The sequence below is a fragment of the Colias croceus genome, chromosome 2, assembly GCF_905220415.1.
Source record: "Colias croceus chromosome 2, ilColCroc2.1".
Taxonomy (NCBI): domain Eukaryota; kingdom Metazoa; phylum Arthropoda; class Insecta; order Lepidoptera; family Pieridae; genus Colias; species Colias croceus.
The window spans coordinates 2,533,634-2,553,624 of NC_059538.1; the positions used below are offsets into that span (position 1 = coordinate 2,533,634).

At 39.2% G+C, this 19,991-nt stretch overlaps 2 protein-coding genes across 4 annotated transcripts in view; one reads left to right on the forward strand and one right to left on the reverse strand.

The window, feature by feature from the left end:
• LOC123705451 (UPF0605 protein GA14893) overlaps window positions 1-9,387 on the forward strand; it is a 22,333-nt gene extending 12,946 nt beyond the window's left edge. The window contains exons 7-8 of the mRNA XM_045654229.1: window positions 8,685-8,783; window positions 9,256-9,387. Coding sequence (XP_045510185.1) covers window positions 8,685-8,783; window positions 9,256-9,325 — 169 coding nt within the window. The 3' untranslated portion in view covers window positions 9,326-9,387. The remainder of the gene's footprint in view (window positions 1-8,684; window positions 8,784-9,255) is intronic.
• LOC123705412 (kynurenine aminotransferase) lies at window positions 9,361-19,691 on the reverse strand. Of its 3 annotated transcripts, none has more exons than XM_045654186.1 (10): window positions 19,676-19,691; window positions 15,924-16,073; window positions 15,232-15,385; window positions 13,962-14,088; window positions 13,329-13,438; window positions 12,804-13,047; window positions 11,810-11,976; window positions 10,720-10,906; window positions 10,180-10,343; window positions 9,361-9,625 (listed from the first exon to the last, which is right to left on the reverse strand). In XM_045654186.1, exons 2-10 carry the CDS (start codon window positions 15,977-15,979, stop codon window positions 9,563-9,565), a joined length of 1,272 nt encoding a protein of 423 aa, XP_045510142.1. In that variant the 5' UTR covers window positions 15,980-16,073; window positions 19,676-19,691; the 3' UTR covers window positions 9,361-9,562. The 3 variants fall into 3 exon arrangements, with proteins under 3 accessions (XP_045510142.1, XP_045510135.1, XP_045510127.1); XM_045654179.1 differs by lacking the exon at window positions 19,676-19,691 and adding an exon at window positions 16,220-16,336; XM_045654171.1 differs by lacking the exon at window positions 19,676-19,691 and having other exon boundaries at window positions 15,924-16,135.
• Between the last annotated feature and the right edge of the window lie 300 nt (window positions 19,692-19,991).

Consider the following 19,991-nt stretch of genomic DNA (forward strand, 5'->3'; position numbering starts at 1 on the left):
TTGAAAAGGTATCCTTTGCGGTCGATCGTTTGTATTGTGCAGACTATATTTTGCAACTTAACGGCGAAGCTATTCAATTCTTTCGCCGATGTCCCCGGCCTCGGCATTTTTTTCAATTCGTCCAATGCTCTATCGACGAGTATTTCCGGTCGTCCGAAGCATTGTTCGAGCGTTCGAATTATCAGCGCAGGCGACGTCGCGGTGTGTAGTAATGCCGCCACGGCGTCTCTTGCTTCGCCTCTCAGACACGAGCGTAAACGTTGAATATTTTCCGCGTCTGAGACGTTATACATTTCTGTCGTGTCTTTAAATGCAGCGTGAAACGGCAGCCACTCTTCAATAGCGCCCGCGTATATTGGGAGCTCTACGTGGCGCAGCCGCGGTTGTGCCATTTTTTCTAATGACGCTGCTAACCGTTCGATGCCCGTTCGGGACTTAGTCGGCGTGGGAGATCGCCCTCGTTGCACGCTGAACCGTAGCTGTCTCTCGTCTTTGTTCGGCTCCCCCCGTGTGTTTATGGGGTTCGCCTGCAGCCAGTCGTCCACCTTCTGATGTTCGTCATGTGCGGTGGTGGTGTCTTCTTGTAGATTTTCTTCTTCTATCGCCGACACCTCGACTTGAAGACGCTTCTTTACGAGCTCTTTTTCAAGCTCGAGTTCCTTGCGGTGAATGGCCGCGAGTTTTTCCGCCGCCTCTAATTCCGCCATTTTAATTCGTGTGGTCGTGCTCCCCGTGGACCGTGCCGATCTGACGGACCTTGTAGGTGATCGCCGCCGTGGTTGCGCTACGTCAGCCGATTCGGTGGCTGTGGTAGTCCTCAACTCCGACGGTGAGGCCGGAGGGTCGAGTATTAAGCGTCGAGCCCTCTCCTGCCGCACTTGCTCCATAGCCCGGTCTTCGATGTCCGCGGCTTCGCCCTGGCTGCGTGTGACGACCATGTTGATATTAACCCGTAGATATCGATGGCTTCTTCTTTCAGCAGGGTTTCCGTGGTTCGAATCTTCAATCCGGCGCTCGATGGACCACTGAATATTCTGGACTGTATGTAGATTGAAAACTCAGTTTCTTCCTCGATAGCTCTTTATTCTCCAAACTTGATCTTAGACTAACTTTACGACGACGAGTGGGTCTTCACACACGCGGCCTCCGTTAGGAGGCTGCGTGGGGAATGCTGATCGGGGCGGGAAGCCCCCTGCAGCAGGTATATAGCGCCGCCCGCTAATACGGGCGGGTTACTGTGGGGGCGAACCGCCCTGTTTAGATATTTGGGGCACAGTATAGGAGACTGTGCCCGACTCGGAAGCTTTAAACCTTTTCGCATTTTGCGAAGACTCGACCGACCTGTGTTTGGTTTTACGAGCCCGGCCAGAACTTTTTAGGCCGGGGACGGACAAGGAACCCGGGAGCGACACAAAACCGATTGGTGAGGTAGGAAGCGCCAATTGCGCGTGGGGATAGGCGTGGGAGTGGCTGGGTACGTTGTGTACCGATTGTGTAGGAGTTATGCAGGGTGAGGCGACAGACGGCGCGGTAGGGTGCGCCGTCGCAGGCGGGGCTTGCGTGGGTGGGGGTATTATAAGGGATTGCGCTATTTGCGCGTGGGAGTGGATTTGGTAGGAGGGAATAGTAAGGGGCGCACAGAGTGCGTGGGCGGCAGGTGGCGCTGGAAGCGCTAGATTGGATACCGACGCTGTTTCCAACGTCGGCTGGTGGGAGGGCGCTGTGGACGCCTTAGGAGAGGGGGGTGGTAGTAGGTCGCGCGGATTTGGACGACGCGACCCGGGAATGGCGCGGTGCGGAGCAATCTCTCGGAGATGGTGATGAGAGGAAGCGTCCGCCCGCGAGAACATATTTTGGGAGAGACGAAGGATAAACTCATCCAGCGTTTCTACACCGAGATCGCTACGTATTAGCTCGTTTCTCACATACCTCGGCGCGCCGGCGATAGCGCGTAATGCGAGTGACTGCCGCGCGCGCATTCTGCGGCGCAGGCTTTCACACACATACACATACCAGGCGGGCGCAGCGTACGTGAGGAGCGGCCGTAGGTAGGTTTTATAAACGCTTACCTTTATACGCAGCGGGAGTTCAGAGTATAACACCGGACGAAGTATGGCGTGGGCGGCTTTGCACTTGTTGATTACCTGCTTCACGTGGCTGTTAAAGCGAAGCCTGCAATCAATAGTTACACCTAGGTAAAGGACGGTATCGGACCATGGGATCTGCTCACCAGCCAAAGTGAGTTGGTGGGAGGGGGTCAAACCACCGAACCGAATCACCTGTGTCTTTCGCGCGTTGACAGATATCCGCCAACGCTCGAAATACGCAGGCAACTCATCGAGCCAGCGTTGCGCCTTAACCATCGCATGCGTTGTATTCAACGATGCGGCGATCAAAGCTACATCGTCGGCATATAGTGCGAGGATTTGATTAGAGTTTAGCGCGGGGGAAGGGAAGTCATCTGTGTAGGCGGAGTAAAGCGCGGGCGATAAACAGCTGCCCTGCGGGACACCCGCCTGCACAGAGTGGTTTCGGGAAATGGCGGGGGACACGGAAACGTGAAAGGAGCGGTCCGTGAGGAAGGAGTGCAATATCCTCACAAGCCGCGCGGGACACTGGGTAGTGGTAAGGATCTTATATATAAGACCCTCGTGCCAGACGCGGTCGAAAGCCTTTTCGATATCTAGAAATATTGCGACCGCTCTCTCATTCCTGTTCAAGGCGGAGCTAACATGGTGCAATACTCTAGATATCTGAAGGGTGGTACTATGTGCCGAGCGAAAGCCGAATTGCTCAGCGCGCGGCGACACGTACGGACGCAGCATAGGCAGCAGTAGTGACTCGAACACCTTGGAGACTGTGCTCAACAAGGTGATGGGTCGATAACTGCCCGCTAAGGAGGCATTCTTGCCGGGTTTCGGGATCATTATTACGCGACCGGTTTTCCACACTGAAGGGAAATGGCCGGTGCGTAATATACCGTTAAACAGCCGCGACAAAGCCGCGACTGTTTTACGGGGGAGGTGGCGGAGGGATTCGTTCGTCACGCCGTCCTCACCGGGCGCTTTGCGCAACTTTGTACGCGAAATCGCACGGCGGACGGCGGACGGGGAGGTGAAGAATACTTCCTCAGCGGGCGGTATCGGTGATGCTAGAAAACCTGACAGGTGTTCGTTCACCACTGCTGCGTGGGCGGCGCTCGACGGCGTCAGGGGGTTCGGCTGAAAAACTTGTGCCAGATGTTCGGCGAACAAGTCAGCGCGACCCTGAGGGGCGTATATATAATTACCCGCGGAATCGGTGAGTGGGCGCGCGGGGGCAGTTGAAGATTTAAGCCTGCGACAGAGGTTGTGGAGCGAGGGCCAGTCCTCGGCGGCCGAGTCGATCGCACGGTGCCAGCCCTCGATCCTGTTCGCCTCAAGCGCATCGCTAACTTGCTCTCGCAAGCGAGCAAGTTGCCGCTTGAGGGTGGGACAGCGCAAATGCTGCCACTGCCGTCGCAGAGCTCGCTTCTTCTGGATGAGGGCTTTGATGTGAGCGGGAATGGGGGGGAGTATGGAAGTGGACGGTTTAAGTGTCGTGGCTTGGGAAAGAGCGGACTTGAGTGCTTCATGCAAGCCATTCGCGAATATCTCCACGTCCTCGGCGCTTGAAACCGCGCGTGAGGGCGTAGAGCGCTCAAGCGTATTCGCAAATAACTCCCAATTAACACAACGGCGGGAGTAGGATGGGGCAAGTGCGGAACTGTTTGCAGTGATCTCGACCAATACCGGCAGGTGGTCTGAGCCGAGATCGTCCACAATAACAGTTTGCGACATCGACTGGCGGATCACATTGTGAATCGTAAAGTCGATGACGTCCGCTTGGTGGGAGTCTGTACGAGGATAGTGAGTGGGTTCGGAAGGGCCCTCTATAACAATGTCGTTATAATCGATAATGTTATAAAGGGCTTTGCCGTTGCAACAATCGAGGCGGGATAACCAGTGCGAATGCTTACTGTTCCAGTCGCCCGCGGCGATCGTCGGCACGCTCGAGGCGAAAAGTCGTTTCACCTCGTTCGTGTCAACTCTCCCCCCGGGCGGCCTGTATACAGCATACATACGCAGCCTGCCCACCGGAAACTCCGCCTCGATGCCGAGCGCGGAAAAGGATTGGGATGTGAAAGCGGGGAGTGGGGTGTGAGGGATGGACTTGCGGATAAGGATCGCAAGTCCGCGGTACTTACGCCCATGCGGGGAGCATTCGTCCTGTCTGTACGAGACGTAGCCAGACGCGCTGAGTTTGTCAGCCGCGCCCAAGTGCGTCTCGTTTAGGAGGACGACGTCTACTCGTTGTTCACGCATGAGGTGGCGCAGTAATGTCGCTCTCTCCTTGCTGAGCCCGCTCGCGTTCCAGTAAATGAAGCGGCTACTCACTGTTGAGCGAGAGTCAGCAGGCCCTGCATGATGATGGGGATCGGGTCGGCGCCTTCCTCCAGCGCGGCCAGCATGCTCTGGAGCACCTGGCACGCCACTCGCATCGCAGTCCGCTTGGCTGGGTCGAGCTGTGCCGATGCTGGGCCGAGCTGTGTCGAGGTTTGTACTCGGGCGGGTTCGGATAAGTTCGGCTGCGATCGTTGCGCCGAAGTTACCCGAGCGGAGGTCGGCGGCTGCGCTCGTGTTCGCTCGGGCTGGCGCTGCTGCGCATGCGCCGGCGCCTGCGGAATGTGCGCGGGCGGGCCGGCAGGGAGCACGGAGGCGGTAGCGGTCCGAGGGGGCTGCGTGCGGGAACGTTTCTTACCGCTGCGCCCCCTTCGGTTTCTTCTTGCGGATGTGGTTGCGGGGGCGTTGTTCGCCGCCGCCATAAGACCGGTGGAGGGGGCCTCTCCACGAGGCACCGGCTCTACGGGCGCGGGTGGCGCCGCCGGCGCGCTAGGCCGCACATTCGGTGCGGCGCGCGGCTGCTGCGGCTGCTGCTGTGTGGTCGTGGTGCGCGCTATCGGGCCCGCCTTTTTATTGCGGGCCTCGCGCCGCAGCACCGGGCAAGAGGAGTGGTTGGCGGGGTGTGGTCCCGCGCAATTTGCGCAGATGGCGGGGGCGTCTCTTGGCCGCGGGCAATCCGCGGTCGCGTGGCTCTCTCCGCAACGCACACAGGCAAGCGGCCTGTGGCAATTGTGCGACGAGTGCCGGAAGCCCTGGCACCTGTGGCATTGCGCGGGGCCCCGCTTGGAGCGCCACGCAATAATAATAAAACACACGTTTCTTGCAGGTGAACGCTCGCGATCCAACTAAGTTCCAGCACCAGGGTTTCGGTATGCTGTTGATGGAGGAAGCTGAACGTATAGCGGTCGAGGAACACGGCTCTGACAAGATGGCTGTCATTTCCGGAGTTGGAACTAGGAATTATTACGCGAAGATTGGATACCACCTCGAAGGACCATATATGGTCAAATCATTGGCCTAAACGTTTTAAAAATAAATGTTGTGAATTTGAACGTCTTATTATTTGGACTAAATGAGCTATTGGTGTTTATTAATGTTCCTTTTTTCTCCAATGTAAGTTATTTTTGCTTAGAATACATTTATGAACTGAGGTAGAAGCGGCATACCTACGTGTAAAAACACGCTTCGTTTGAAGTTAGCTAATTTAGCCGGGTTGCGTATAGTCGGTTAGGTTGCTGACTCTTTTCGGCTAATGGTTTAAATGTATATTCTATCTTTGTCTAACGAGGAACGGCTTTAACAAGTATATTCGCATGTACCGCCTCTACGTCAGTTTATATTTATGTTCTAAGGTTATTTGTAGTTCGCGTAAGCACAAATTTGTTTTTGTCAATGTGTATTGCTCTAATTGTCTATAGACGTGGAAAATGTACTGTTCCAACTAAATAGAATTTATGTAATTAGTTTTCAAATGTTTAAATGGATGAGAATTAGTTATTTTGATCCTTACAATAGTTTTAGATTATACCTACTAGATTTGTTTTTATTTTTTTTTAATATATTGTATATATGTTCAGGTTATTGAATATAAAATATTTGAGTCCCAGTTTCTTCTATATTATTATTTGTATAGGTCTTTGAGACGTCTTTGTTATGTAGGGGAAAGTGGTCACCATTCGTACGCGGGGCACATTCGTACAGTCAGTATAACAGAAATACTAAACGGCGCACAAACACGCCTTTGCCTGTGTGTGTAGACATATCGGTCGCCATGTTGCTAGCGGATTGACGCGCCACTCATACTACGGAGCATGAGCTGATAAGACGTGACGCATTTTCGCGCGCGGTGTGTAAAATTTTTACGTAAACTTCGTTGGAAATTGTAAGTAGAATTGTTATGTTTTTGATAAAATGGTGATGGTTCATTAATGATAACATTGTTTATTTTGAGCTTTAATTGTTATATTTATAAAAACAAATTGGAATTTGTATAAAGCTTTATTTTAATTTTGTGTAAAGGCATGGGGTGCATTCGGACACCCAGACAGGGGGCACATTCGTACGCGTACGAATGCTCCAAAGTTGAAAATAGCGTTGAATAATTGGCGCATGTCGAATCCTGGCAAAACAATCAACATTTATAATATTCCTAAACTGGTAAAACTTGCATATTTTGAATCATTCACCGCAAAAAATATTACAAGTGGATTTGAAAAGCCAGGTATATGGCCGTTCAATGAAATGGCCTTCAGCGATGAAGATTTTGCTCCCATTAATGTAAAGAATTTAAAAGAATAGAACAGGAAAGGAAAGCCAGAGCCAAAGCAGTGAAACGTAGTTTAAAGGAACTTAATTCAGAACAAAAGAAAAAGAAAGCTAAGAAAATAGAAAGCAAAGATGATTCAAGTGAATCTGAAGGATCGCAATTTAGCTTGCGGGAGAGTTCAACATCTCCAGTTGATTTAGAAATGGACGAAGTGACTGATGATCGTAGTATCAATAACTATTTAAATGTGACACCAGAGAAAATCAAAGATAATTGTTATGTTTTGGTAAAATTTGAAAAAAAGACTTCTATTGTCTCTTGTCTCTATTATGTCGGAAAAGTTCTCTGTCATTATTCGGATACAGAGATGATATAAGTTATCTTCGGAAGAAACCGGGATTGTCATGGTCCTTCATTTTCCCTGATATAGAAGACATACATACTGTGTATATCAGCGATGTCGCCATGATTCTCCCTGATCCTTAACCACGAACGGGCTTTACATCCAGAATGGCTAGAATTCTTACTTTTACAGTGAATTTAAATAAATATGTATAATATGCAATAAGTTCCAAAGAACGCATTTTAAGTTTAAATTGTCAAAGACTGTACAACGGTGTTATCCAATGATTGCAAACACCTCATTTTGACTGATTGTAAAGCTTAGAATCGTTATAAGTAAACTAAGGATGAACAATTTTATTTTTTGTTATTTTTCTAAAGAAAGATTTATCGACTATGAGTCAAGTCACAAGTAATAAGTTAGTTCTTTGATAAATTAATATTTTTATAATAAATAATAAAAAAATTCACATCTTTAATTGGCTTTTTAATTTCCTGTATGAATCTACCCCATGCCGTATGAAGGTACCCCACCTACTGTACGAACGTACCCCGTACGTGGGGTACGTTCGTACAAATATCTTATCATTGATAAATGGCTATAACCCTTTAACCTTTTGACATATAAGTTCAGAACTTTTTTATAACAAACTACAATATATTTGGTATACTTAGGTACATTAACTAGATAAATTCGACAATTAATCATAAAGTAAAAAAATAATATCCAAAAACTGTACGAATGGTAACCACTTCCCAATTAATTTTGTTCTTTAGCGAATAAGAAAAAATAATTGTCTATTTTATCGCTAAAAATATAGCGAATGTATGTTCTACTAAGGGCTTGATAGACCTACCATTATAATATGCATATTCGTTGTTAGGTTAATAAGAAAATCGGAATATTTCTATGTATTTTTCCTATTCTCATATCGACCTTCTTACAACTATACATATACCTACCTATTATGTATTTGATATTTTTAAATATACATGAGTAGATAAACATTTCCCTGAATTATCATTATAATATGTACTAGAAACTGTATTGAAAAAGAAATAAATGTTGTCTACCAAAAAGCTTTTTCTTCTACTAATTAATCATCATTGTTCTTTTTCAGTGAAAGGTGGCGAATTTTTTTGTCAATATTTCAATTTTCACATTAAATACTGCCTACCTACCTAATAAAACTAGTTTTAAACTTATAATTAAGGTTCAGGACAAGTTCATTGAACAAAAATGTCAGGCGCATAAAATTTACAACAATGTAAGTAGGTATCACCACGGTATCACAACTCCTGGCTTTCTTTTTATTTGGTACTAGCGGTCCGCCGCGGCTTCGCCCGTGGTACATATTAACGTTTTCTCTCCATAAGAACCATCCTCGTACTTCAAGGAATATAATAAAAAAAAGAATTATCAAAATCGGTCCACCCGTTCACGCGTGACCAAGGACACCGTTATTGACACTGTATAAAAAAATACGTGGAAAAGTGTTAAAAGGGTCCGGCTTCAAGTCCAAGGTCCAAGGGCTTCATTAGTAGTTCTAATGTTTAAGCTGACCTTAAAAATATACTTTTATCTTGAATGTTATAAAAAGTCGTATAATGATCCGTTCCTCGATACATTTTAATCCTCTCCTTTCCCTTCCCAGGCCTGATCCTCCTCTATCCATAAACCCGACGGAGATCTACCACAAGCACGTCGGAATGTTGCCGAATTATGCTGGCCACGTGCCGGGTTGTTTGTTCAGGTGTGTTTTACAATATTTATTGTCTAGGTATTTAAGTGTAGGAATTTTTGTAGGTTTCACTTTAAAGTAAGATAGCTAGAAATCAAAAGCATGTAGGAATTATTGTAGTACAGAAAACATATCTACTGGATTAAATCAAAGCAAATGTGACCGAATTACCTGATGTTGTAACAAACAGCTATAGTTACTCTAGTTACTGCCCATTTATGATAACAGAAGAATGATATTCATGATTTAATCTTATATTCAGTGCAACGTGGTATAGTACTTACAACTTACTACATAAAATTATCATCAGAAAATGATTTGTAATGTAATAGCCTTGTATAATTCTATAAATTTATTGACCAGTGGGTAACGAAGGAAAGAAAAATGTTGAATTTTATTATTATTATGCAGATTTGTTTAATGTTTTATTAAAAAAATTTGAATATTCTATAAATAATAAACTGAATTTATTGTTTTTGTTTAGATTCGGCAAAACCTACGGCAACGATACTCGCGACGCCAAGCGGTGGCTGCGTGGTGACTTCAAACCTTAAAATTTTCAAGCAAGTGAAACTAAATCAAACAAACATTTTAATGAAAATTATTTTATTTCATTTTATACAATATATTATATTATATACATATTTTGAGTATCAAATCTTTAATTTCTTCAAGCCTTTATTTACAATTTTGGGCCTAGTTGAGTACAAACGGTAAAAAGAGTATAAATTCCTTTCTTATTTCTTTCTTAATTATAATTAATTAATATTTCTTCTTCGTTTCTGAGTATTCTATTTCTTCTTGGCGTTCCACTCCTTGAGTAGTTTTTCTGTTAAGGCGAGGTTTTCGTCCTTCTGTAAAAAAAAAAACAAACTTTTAATATTTTTGACAGATGTAGGTATAATATTTGACACAACTTCAACGCCATCTAGCCCGAAATAAGGAAATCAATAGATCTATGCACTACAAATATTCAAATATTAAATACACATATTGTATACATTTTCAACTACAATACTTTTAATTTGAAAAATTTAAATTAAATAGGGACATACAGTACTCCAAAAGTGATAATGCGCATAGAAATCTTCGTCTCAGTTCGGTAACTGTCATATTCTCGGAGCGTCCGAAGACGATATGTATATAGAGTGGTTAAATGCATTTTCTTCATGCATAATTTAGTAAAATTTATTTAGTCAAATGAAATACATTTTGGAAATACGACAATTAGCGAAGATTTGCATGCGCATTATTAATTTTGGAGTACTGTACATTTATAAAATCTAGATTTTTATGAAAATAATTTTAAAATGGGCACCTAAGAGAACTTTTAAGTTTTATATCTACTATACTATGTAGAAACAACGGCTAACTAGAAAATTCTAGAACATCTAAAAATACTGATTACCTTAATAAAGCAGAATCTAACGAAGTCCTCTCCTAAATGCTTGTGTTGTTCTGAATAAAACGCGGAAGGTGGGATAGTTAGCACGCTCGCTTCCTTCGCGAACTTTTTGGTGAACTTGTAGTCTCTGTACTTGTCTGGTTCGGTGGAGAGGTCTATTTTGTTTTCTGGAAATTAATATTATAACATTTATTGTACAAACAACTTTTACTGAGTTTTTACGTAAACATAAATATGAGCGTTCTTCTTATTTCAAAAAACATGGAACCCTGATTGCTGAAAAATGGAGACAAAATTCTATTGGTTGATAGAACATAATATTGCAAAATAGCAATTGTCTCATGAGTATATCAATTTACAGCTTTGCCTTAAATAACCTTAAAAAAATGCGAAAAAGCTACATTTATTTTTCAATGAACGACACATACTACAAACGACAGCTAACTCAGTAAAAAAAAAAACATTTCGTATAAAAAAATAAATTTAAAAAATATATCTTTTAGGTACTACTTATATTCATTAGAAAGAAAAAAACACACTCACTCAAGCCAGTCCAATTGGCTACAATAAAGTACCCTCCCTCCGGTACAGTCGGTTCAAACCCATTCTCCCTCAACACACGCACGAGGTTATCGCGCTTGGCCAACAGATCCCGCGCTAGAGACACGAAGAAACAGTCGGGGCTGTTCACACGGGCCAGTTCGAATTCTAGCGAACGGGCTACTGCTTCCTGGAGGAAGGGATTAGGGATTTATAGGAACTAACTAAGACTGAAAATAAGTCACGTGTCAGAAGTGAAACTTCTTTGGCAAGATTCGAAGTTACAAAAATCGTCGCCTCACTCCATGACGTGACGGTATTTCCATGACGACCTTGAAATTGAACTTTGTGAAAGTTTCACTTCAAAAATGGCTCACAAATTTTGATATAACAGGAAAGCATTGAGCCGATCTGCGACATCGCACGTATACATTATAAATATGTGAGCAATTCTGTGTAAAAAAAATGTGTCCGACAGCGTGTACTAGTGTACACACGTAAGAAGTGAAACTTCTTTATGACCATATTTTTCTAAAAATAATTTACTTTAAAATTATTAATAAATATTTCTTGATTTCAATTTTGATAGGAATACTATTTAACCATAGAAATAATGTATTTTATTTGTATTAGCATAAGAAATACATTAAACCCTAGAAATTTTATATCTTTCCTATGACCAAGTTCCGCTGTAAAAAATATGTTACAAATTGGCTATTAAATCTAGACTACTTAGAAACTGAAAATCTCGTTACAATAATATCTTGATTAAAATACAAATTCAAACATTTACCGACTATTAAAATAATCACTCATACAACATCTACACATACACATACACACACACTCATATACACGCACGCATACACACACGCAAATATGCACACTTAATATTTAAATGGCAATTAAACTTTGAAATATTTTTATGTACCTAATACGGCGAAAGAGATTGAGCCCCACAACACAGGGGATCCTAGTGTGGGGTTCAATGCAGCACATGTAACTATATTATGTAACATTTCTTGTAATTAATAAAGAAATTTTTCATTTTCATTTTTCATTTTCAATTAGAAAAGTTGGGACTAAATCTCACCTGTACAGGAGTACAGCAAGTGTATACACAGTTCTGATGGACCACTTGAAGGTTCTTCATCAAAGCAGCTGGTCCGTACGCCCATCCGATTTTCCATCCGGTCACCGAGAACGTCTTGCCGGCTGAACCGATTGTGATGGTGCGCTCCCACATGCCGGGGAGTGTTCCTGAAAAAAAAATATATATAAGTATAGAAAAATAAAAATTTATAATAAACTAGCTTACCTCCCGCGGCTTCGCCCGCTTTCTCTAAAACGATTTGAGATTTAAACTATCCTATCTCTCAAGTTGGATCGAACTGCACATGGTGTGCGAATTTTATTATAATCGGTTAAGTGGTTTAGGAGTCCATTGAGGACAAACATTGTGACACGAGATTTATATATATTATAAAATTAAATTAAAACATCGAATATGATGTTTGCGGATTTCAGAACCAAGCGCGCAGTGGAATATTAATAAGGTTTTAAAATAATCTTTTATTTATTAATATGACTTTTAAAATGCACTACTAACATTATTAATTTAGAAACACGAAACGAGAGCTGAGCGTAATACCACACAGAAAAAAGTTGCAAAAGTGGAAAAAAAATATCCCTTTGGTAAAAGAATCATCTTATACAAATAAAATATACCTGACGATGATGTTTTGAAACCGGTCGAAGTGTATTGTAATAACAATCTAAATAAAGTGGAATTAGGAAATTGTGCGTTTCTTTACTATCAAATGCAATTTCATGCATAAAATATGTACTAGCTTTCCGCCTGCGGCTTCGCCCGCGTTTTCAAAGAAAAACCCGCATAGTTCCCGTTCCCGTAGGATTTCCGGGATAAAACCTAGCCTATGTTACTCGTGGATAATGTAGCATTCGAATGGTGAAAGAATTTTTAAAATCAGTCCAGTAGTTTATGAGCCTATTCATTACAATCAAACAAACAAACAAAGTTTTCCTCTTTATAATATTAGTGTAGAAAAGACCCTTTAATCTCTCACCTATCCTAATATGTTTCTTGGGCTCATACACCATCCATTCATAGACCTCATCGGCTACACACAACACGTCATGCTTTTTGCACAAGTCTGCTATCATCTCAAGCTCCTGCCTCGTGAACACCTTCCCCAGGGGGTTGTGGGGGGTGTTGAGGAGCAGCATCTTGGTTTTGGGGGTGAAGAGGGAGGCTAGTTCCTTTTCATCTAGCACCCAGTTGGCTGAGGTTTGTTCGCCTTCTGTTGATTTCTGGGGGAAAAATTTAAGGAAACGTTAAAAAAATATATTTGTGTATATTATGCTAAATAGTTTTATATGCTTAAAATTATACAGGATAGTGAATAATTTGAATATCAATAAAATTTTAATAATTATAAAAAAAAAGATAAAAACGTTGTAACCAAAACGAAATAATTGTTTCTTTTCTTTTCTTAAAACTCCATGTCAATATCAATCAATCAGTTAAGGGAAACATTTATTTTTACGTATTTTTTCTATTTGTAGCAAACTAGATATAAAAATATACTAACAGGTTTTAAAGCGATGAATTTCGGCACACCACCAGCCGATTTGATCATGAAGTCGTAACAGTCGAAGAATGGTTCGATCACTATAACTTCGTCACCGGTGTCCACGTGACCTGAAACATAATATAAATGTATAATATTATTACAATAAAATAGATTCATAATCATACTCAAAAGTTGTCCGAAGTAAAACTCTACCTACGCATGTATTAGGCAGAGTTTTCTTATGAGCGATCAATTGACTTTGATCGTTTCTGCATCGGAATAAGGTGTTAATTTCAATGAATATTTTACACAACGCCGATCAGACCGTTTTAAAAGTTTATAAACGCGTTTAAAAAAAGTTTGTACGCGTTTTTGTATTTTGAATCACATGTCATGTCCTAGACCTTGCCTTGACCAGTATGAACCGCTGAATTATATTATCGTGAAAAAGTGGTTTATTCATAAAAGGTAGGCAAGGTTAATAAGGTTTCGAAGAACTTTTATACTTGTAAAATTAACTAATTATTATATGAATTAACATAATATCATACTTTTGAACGTGACAACTCCACAAATCCAATAAGCAAAATATATTCTACAACTATTGGTTATCAAAAAAATTATAAAAGCAATAATTTCATATTCAATTACCTAAAATAGTAGAGAACAATGCTTCATATGCTCCACTTGTTACTAGAATCTCTTTGAATGGATCTAATTGACGATTGATCAGCGGTGAATATACTTTTGCCAAATTTTGTACCAATCTTGGATGTCCCTGAGAAAAATAACATAAAAATAAAATAACTTGAATGCAAACATTTTTTAATAATAGTTGTGTTATAAATAAATAAAATAAATATAGCTAAAACATACTGTAATAAGATTAAATGATTGCACTGTGATCAATTATTGATAAGTGTACAAAGTTTGAATTAAATATGTCAGTTTAAAGTGGGTCAAAATTAAAACTAAAGGCAAAATCATCCCCAGTTGGATATAAGTGTGTCAAAAAAATTATGACAATTTTTTTAAAATATATAGGTGTTTGTGTGTTTTATTTAAATAAATGAATTGGATGTAAATGTTATAAGACCCCCATACTTAAAGAATGTAATGTTTATCTTAAATATGATATGGAAAGGTTAATTTATTTTCAAGATAAAAAAACCCATGGCATTCAACTCAGCAGATAAGGAAGTAAATCTTAATATATATAAATCTCGTGTCACAATGTTTGTCCTCAATGGACTCCTAAACAACTTAACCGATTATAATAAAATTCGCACACCATGTGCAGTTCGATCCAACTTGAGAGATAGGATAGTGTTTTAGAGAAAGCGGGCAAAGCCGCGGGCGGTAAGCTAGTTGTTTCATAAATTTATTTAATCTTATGAAATTTTTATATTCATTTACTTGAGAGTTAATATATTGGTTTATAAGTTTATCAAATACCCATATAAACTTATGTTTATATGGGTATTTATACACATAAATATAACTTTTATAAGTTTAGTTTAGTTTAGTTATATAAATATATAACTTTTATAAGTTTGTGGCAAATGATGTATCTGTTTGTTCCTCTTTCATGTCAAAACCACAGAACAGATTTTGATGATACTTGGCAGTGATGTAGGTTATGTACCAGAATAACACATAAGCTATAGCAATACTCACTTTTGCACACAGTTTTGTCAGCATGTAAAACTGCTTGACACAGCTAGTAATGTAAAATTGTATAATATATTTCGTTGTTGTTTTTGGATTTACTTGTATTACAAGATAGTAGAAGGATTGTTAGCGATAAGATTTCCACCTGAACATACTTTTCTTAGTTTGTCTTCTGTGTATTAATTTTGTGTATGTGCAATAATTAATTATCTATCTATTATCTAGATTCTAGTACATATAAAAGACTCACAAATCCTCTGGTATACTGATTAAGTAGACAATTCTCTCCCGTGGCTATTTCACTGAGGGCTTTAGTCACATGGTTTGGTGGGGGGAAGTCGGGAAAGCCCTGGCCGAGATTAACGGCAGGCTTGTAGTCTGCTGCCAATTGAATATACTCCACCCTACAATTTTACAACCATTTTAACAAGAGAGATGTGAAAAGGTAAATTGTAATAAGTATAATTAGGAAGTAAAATACATTGTAAATTGATGGTAATTACTAATTTAAAATGGCTGAGTAAAAAAATGTTTGGTCCTGGTGGGTTGATTTTTTGCATAGTGCAAATGTTTGGTCTACCATTTTTGGCAAATTATTCCTTTTATGTATTTTATAGATACAAAATATAGATTTTTTTATTTGGTATAATATGGTTCAAATGTTAAATGCTTATCATAAAGGCAGCAATTAAAGTTTGATAAGCAAAATAGAACGAGCTTTATTTATGACTTTCACCAACTTGTCTTTGATAAACAGTCCAATAAATATTTTTTATCAAATAAGTAAAATTATTATTTGGGTTGACAACATAATAACTATAGGTATTATAAGGAACTAAAATTTCTCTCGAGTAATATCTATGAGAGTAGTGATAACAGTTAAAAGATGCAATTGCGTAATCGAGGAACGCATTGATAAAGAGATGAATAAAATAAACTTACCAGACACTTTCTTCGCCGGCTCCATAACGCGACGGTAGTTTAAATTTATTGTTCATTATAGAAACTGTCTTTATTCCTCGACGTATCACTCTTGAATGCTCACAAATCAGTGTGGGACTTCGTGCCACGGCACAAACAACTTTCCTCCACCTAAACATCATAAATACCTATATTAAAGAAATAATTGCTGCTGTCTTATCAGAATATAAACATAACCTTATTTACTGACAAATGATACGTTATTGTTTTTGGTAAGCTCATTCATAATATTGTATATAAATTAGATATGTACATACATAGAGTGTGTATTAGTTGATAACAATGATTAGCTTATTTTTTGTTGTTTTCTTTGCCGGATTTTAATTAACTACTTTGACAATTAAATAGTTGATGTATCTATCAACGTGACATTGACAAGTTTACAACCGACAGTTGACAATATAGGTTGACAATTCATTGTAACGGTGCATTTACACAATGGCGCGAATAGAATCGAGGCGAATAACAAACACGTATATAAACAGAGCACTCACTATTCGCGTTAAGATACGTGTATTCAGAGTGAGTTAAGACCGGTTTCTCGAACTTAAATGATTAAGTAAAATGCATTCGCATTCATTATGAAATGAATGCGAATGTGTGAGCGTGTTGGCGTCGAAACACGAATGTTTCGTCAATCGTCGAATATATCGTGGAATCACGAGGTCGAATATATCGAGAACACACTGCGTCGCAACTATGGATTTTTTTCTACTACTTAATTACTATCCATTTTACTTTCACTATGCATAATATATTTTTATTATTTATCTTTGTCGGTCGGTTCGTCGGTTAATAAATGCAATTTTCACAAGAGATAATAATGCAATAAATACCTACTTACCTTAATTTTTTTTGTAAAAAAAAATACTTGAAGATAATGCCATATACCAATGGAGTCTCTTTTCGATGATAGCGTTACTGTGATAGTTTGATCCCACACTGTAATTATTCCATGGTGGCTTCACCTTTTTATCAGCCACGCCATGGAACGTTATTGCTCTTATCTCGAAAATCCCCCCTGCGTATCTCATGCAGATGATTATAATACATACTTTGTTTTGATTATAAAATAATATTGACGTAAGTAGGGTAATTGCGCCAGTTCGCGTCCACTTAGTGCAGTTGGAAAGTTTGAAGGAGAAAATAAAAATGTTCCAGAACAAATTTCAACGCAAAATTTATGTAACGTGTTCATTACATAGTCTATTTTAAGATTTACTTTCAATTGTCTTGGAAATATCATGTGGTTTTTATTTATCTAGACAAATAGCAGAATTAGGCGTTTTACCCAGTTCGCGTCCGAAAATTCCAGTTTGCGTCCACCTGTGGACCAGTTCGCGTCCACCAGCTTAGAAAAGGAATTAAGAGTGTATTGGGTGATTTTTTATCAGATAAATGCAAATAAAAATTAGATTTTAATAAATTATTTATTTACGAATATAGTTATTTAATAAAAACCGGTCAAATGTGAGTGGGACTCGCACACCGAGGGTTCCGTATTAACCTGTTTTTTTTCATTTGTTTTAACTGCAAATGATTATTTTTTCAATGTTTCCCTTATTTGTGCTATAAGACGTTGCTTCGTACCAAACTTCAAGTGTCTGTGTTCATCTAAAGTACCCTGTAGGTTTTAGATTCCCTTGCGAATGTCGAAATTTGCGAAAATTTGCAGCATAAACGGCTGTATCTTTTGATTACTTTGGCTTATAAGTTTGATTTTTTCACTGCTTCAAGGGACCGTAGACTTGAGTATTCAATATAAATTTCAGCTTTATACCTCCACGCGTTACTGAGAAAAAGGGTCTTGACAGAAAGACAGACCGGCAGACGGACATACAGGATATCAAAGTGATCCTACAAGGATTCCGGTTTTTCCTTTTGAGGTTCGGAACCCTAAAATCAACATTCACTGTAAGGAAACTGGAAAAACTTATTTATATTTATCTTCTCATTATTATTAGAACTAAAAAATTAAAAATTAACAAAAAATAAAGTTACGTTATGTAAATAAATAATAATCAGTTCTGTTAAGATTACCTACCTACCCTATTTTTTAGTTTCTATTAAATTTATTTTTTGTTTATACTATTATTTTCTTAACCACAGACTTATTGACTCTCATTCTCAAAGACACTAGTCTGATTCTTAGAATACTCATTTTAAAATGAAAAAATAGCATAAAAATTATTTTATGTGAAAATTAAATTGTATGAAAATTTAAGTTATCAACTTGAAGTCTTAGTCAAAAATTTACAATCTATTTTAAATACATATTTTAACAAACAATTCATTGCTACGTAATGAAAAACAACGTGGACGCAATATGTTCTATTGTCATGCACTATAGGTATAGTTTGCGCCCACCGTGGACGCAAAATGGAAGTTGTACAAATTCGGTGTAGTAATTCGCGTCCACCTTATTTTAGCTATTAATTGTAAAAGTTATAAGCTGATTTATAATCCATACTATTCCATGTTTTGTTAGCAAAGTAAAGAAACAGTTACATATTCAAAAAATGACATTTAACAATAAGATACTTACCGTCAAACGCGACGCTGCGCACTATTTTTTTCTCAAAATCCCGCGCGTTTTAGCTCTTTCGTTTAATAGCCAAAATTAAATATTTTTTTTAAATAGGATAGGCGGTGCGCAGGCTTTTTTTGAATATGTGTGCATGTCTCTTATATATTGAGGTATTATCGGAAATTTTTCTTAGTACAATTATTTTACTTAAAGTATACTTATTTTCGTGAATTTTCTAAAAGATATCCGCAAAATGGACGCGAATAGGCATGTGGACGCGAACAGGCGCAATGACCCTATGATGTTGATAATTTATGAATTACACAATATTATGTATTGTAAGTCATCTCTATTAGTCCCTTGCTGCACTAAAGCATCAAAAGCCTAAACCGTTTAGTTAGGTATATAGGTACATAATATGTTTATCTACATAATATTTAGTTAGCTCCCAGTGCACACTAATCGTATTAGCACAGATTAGTAAATAGTTAAGTACTACGTTAGTATAATATGTATTTGTTTGAACTTCAAATGAAAATGATTCTGTTGTATAAGTCACGGTAGCTCTTGTATTTAGTTAAACATACGTACACGTACATAATATTTATTGGATATTTTGCATAATGTAGTTAGGATATATTATTAGAATAATAAAAATAAATTTTGTTACTGTTAAAGCTTTTTCATCTATATACAGGGTGTCCCACTATCGGTACTGATCACGTAAAAAATACTTAAACAACAAAATTACGTCAATAATGTTTGAAAAATTTTTCCTTAAAATCCATGTTTTCTTCTCTAGCTTCGCGCAGCCGGCATAATATACCTACCTCTTAGATTATGGATTGGTCTCAACCAATCCTTAATCTAAGACCTACCTCTTCGCTAATGTGAGCATTTAGAAAACATAATCCGACGAAGCTCACGTGCGGGTGGTAAAGTTGGGCGGGTTGCTTGATAGGGGTGTACAGTGTACACAATATAGAGTACTAAGAATTCATCTATGGGACACTCTGTATATTTAAATATTTAGTAACTAGTTGGTCAACTATAATCTTATATTTATTTTAAAATGTAACAATAAACTAGACTAAATCATAGAAATATTAATATAAAACAGTTTTCAGTAAAGTTAAAATACGCGTACAAAATTATCAATAGGGACTTTTCACATTGAAATGCGTACCTGAGTTGGAGCCGCGTCGCAAATAAAGTTAGGAGCGTGAAAACTGTTCAGAATTCAGTTCATTCATCATTCAAAGCCTTGTTTACAAGTTTTAAGGTGGGATTACATACAACAATGAATGCTCGATAAGCTGTAATGTTTGTTGTTAATTTTTATTCTCAAATACGGTCGCTACAAACACTGTTACCATTTTATTTGTATTATCCTCACTCAATATTAAAAATGAGATGAAAAGCAAATGCTCACGTTTGGCCATGTTAATTTCTTTACAAATACTTTATTGAGTGTGTAAGGAATTTTGATATTTTCACTTGCG

What these genes read in the sequence shown, in the direction of transcription:
- LOC123705412 (XM_045654171.1), bottom strand. Translation starts at nt 16,084, where the DNA reads ATGATGTTTAGGTGGAGGAAAGTTGTTTGTGCCGTGGCACGAAGTCCC. An exon ending in ATCAGTATACCAGAGGATTT is followed by an intron (nt 14,089 to 15,231) that starts GTGAGTCTTTTA and finishes TATTTTTCTCAG; the next exon opens with GGACATCCAAGATTGGTACA. An exon ending in CAAGAAACATATTAGGATAG is followed by an intron (nt 11,977 to 12,803) that starts GTGAGAGATTAA and finishes TTTTTTTTTCAG; the next exon opens with GAACACTCCCCGGCATGTGG.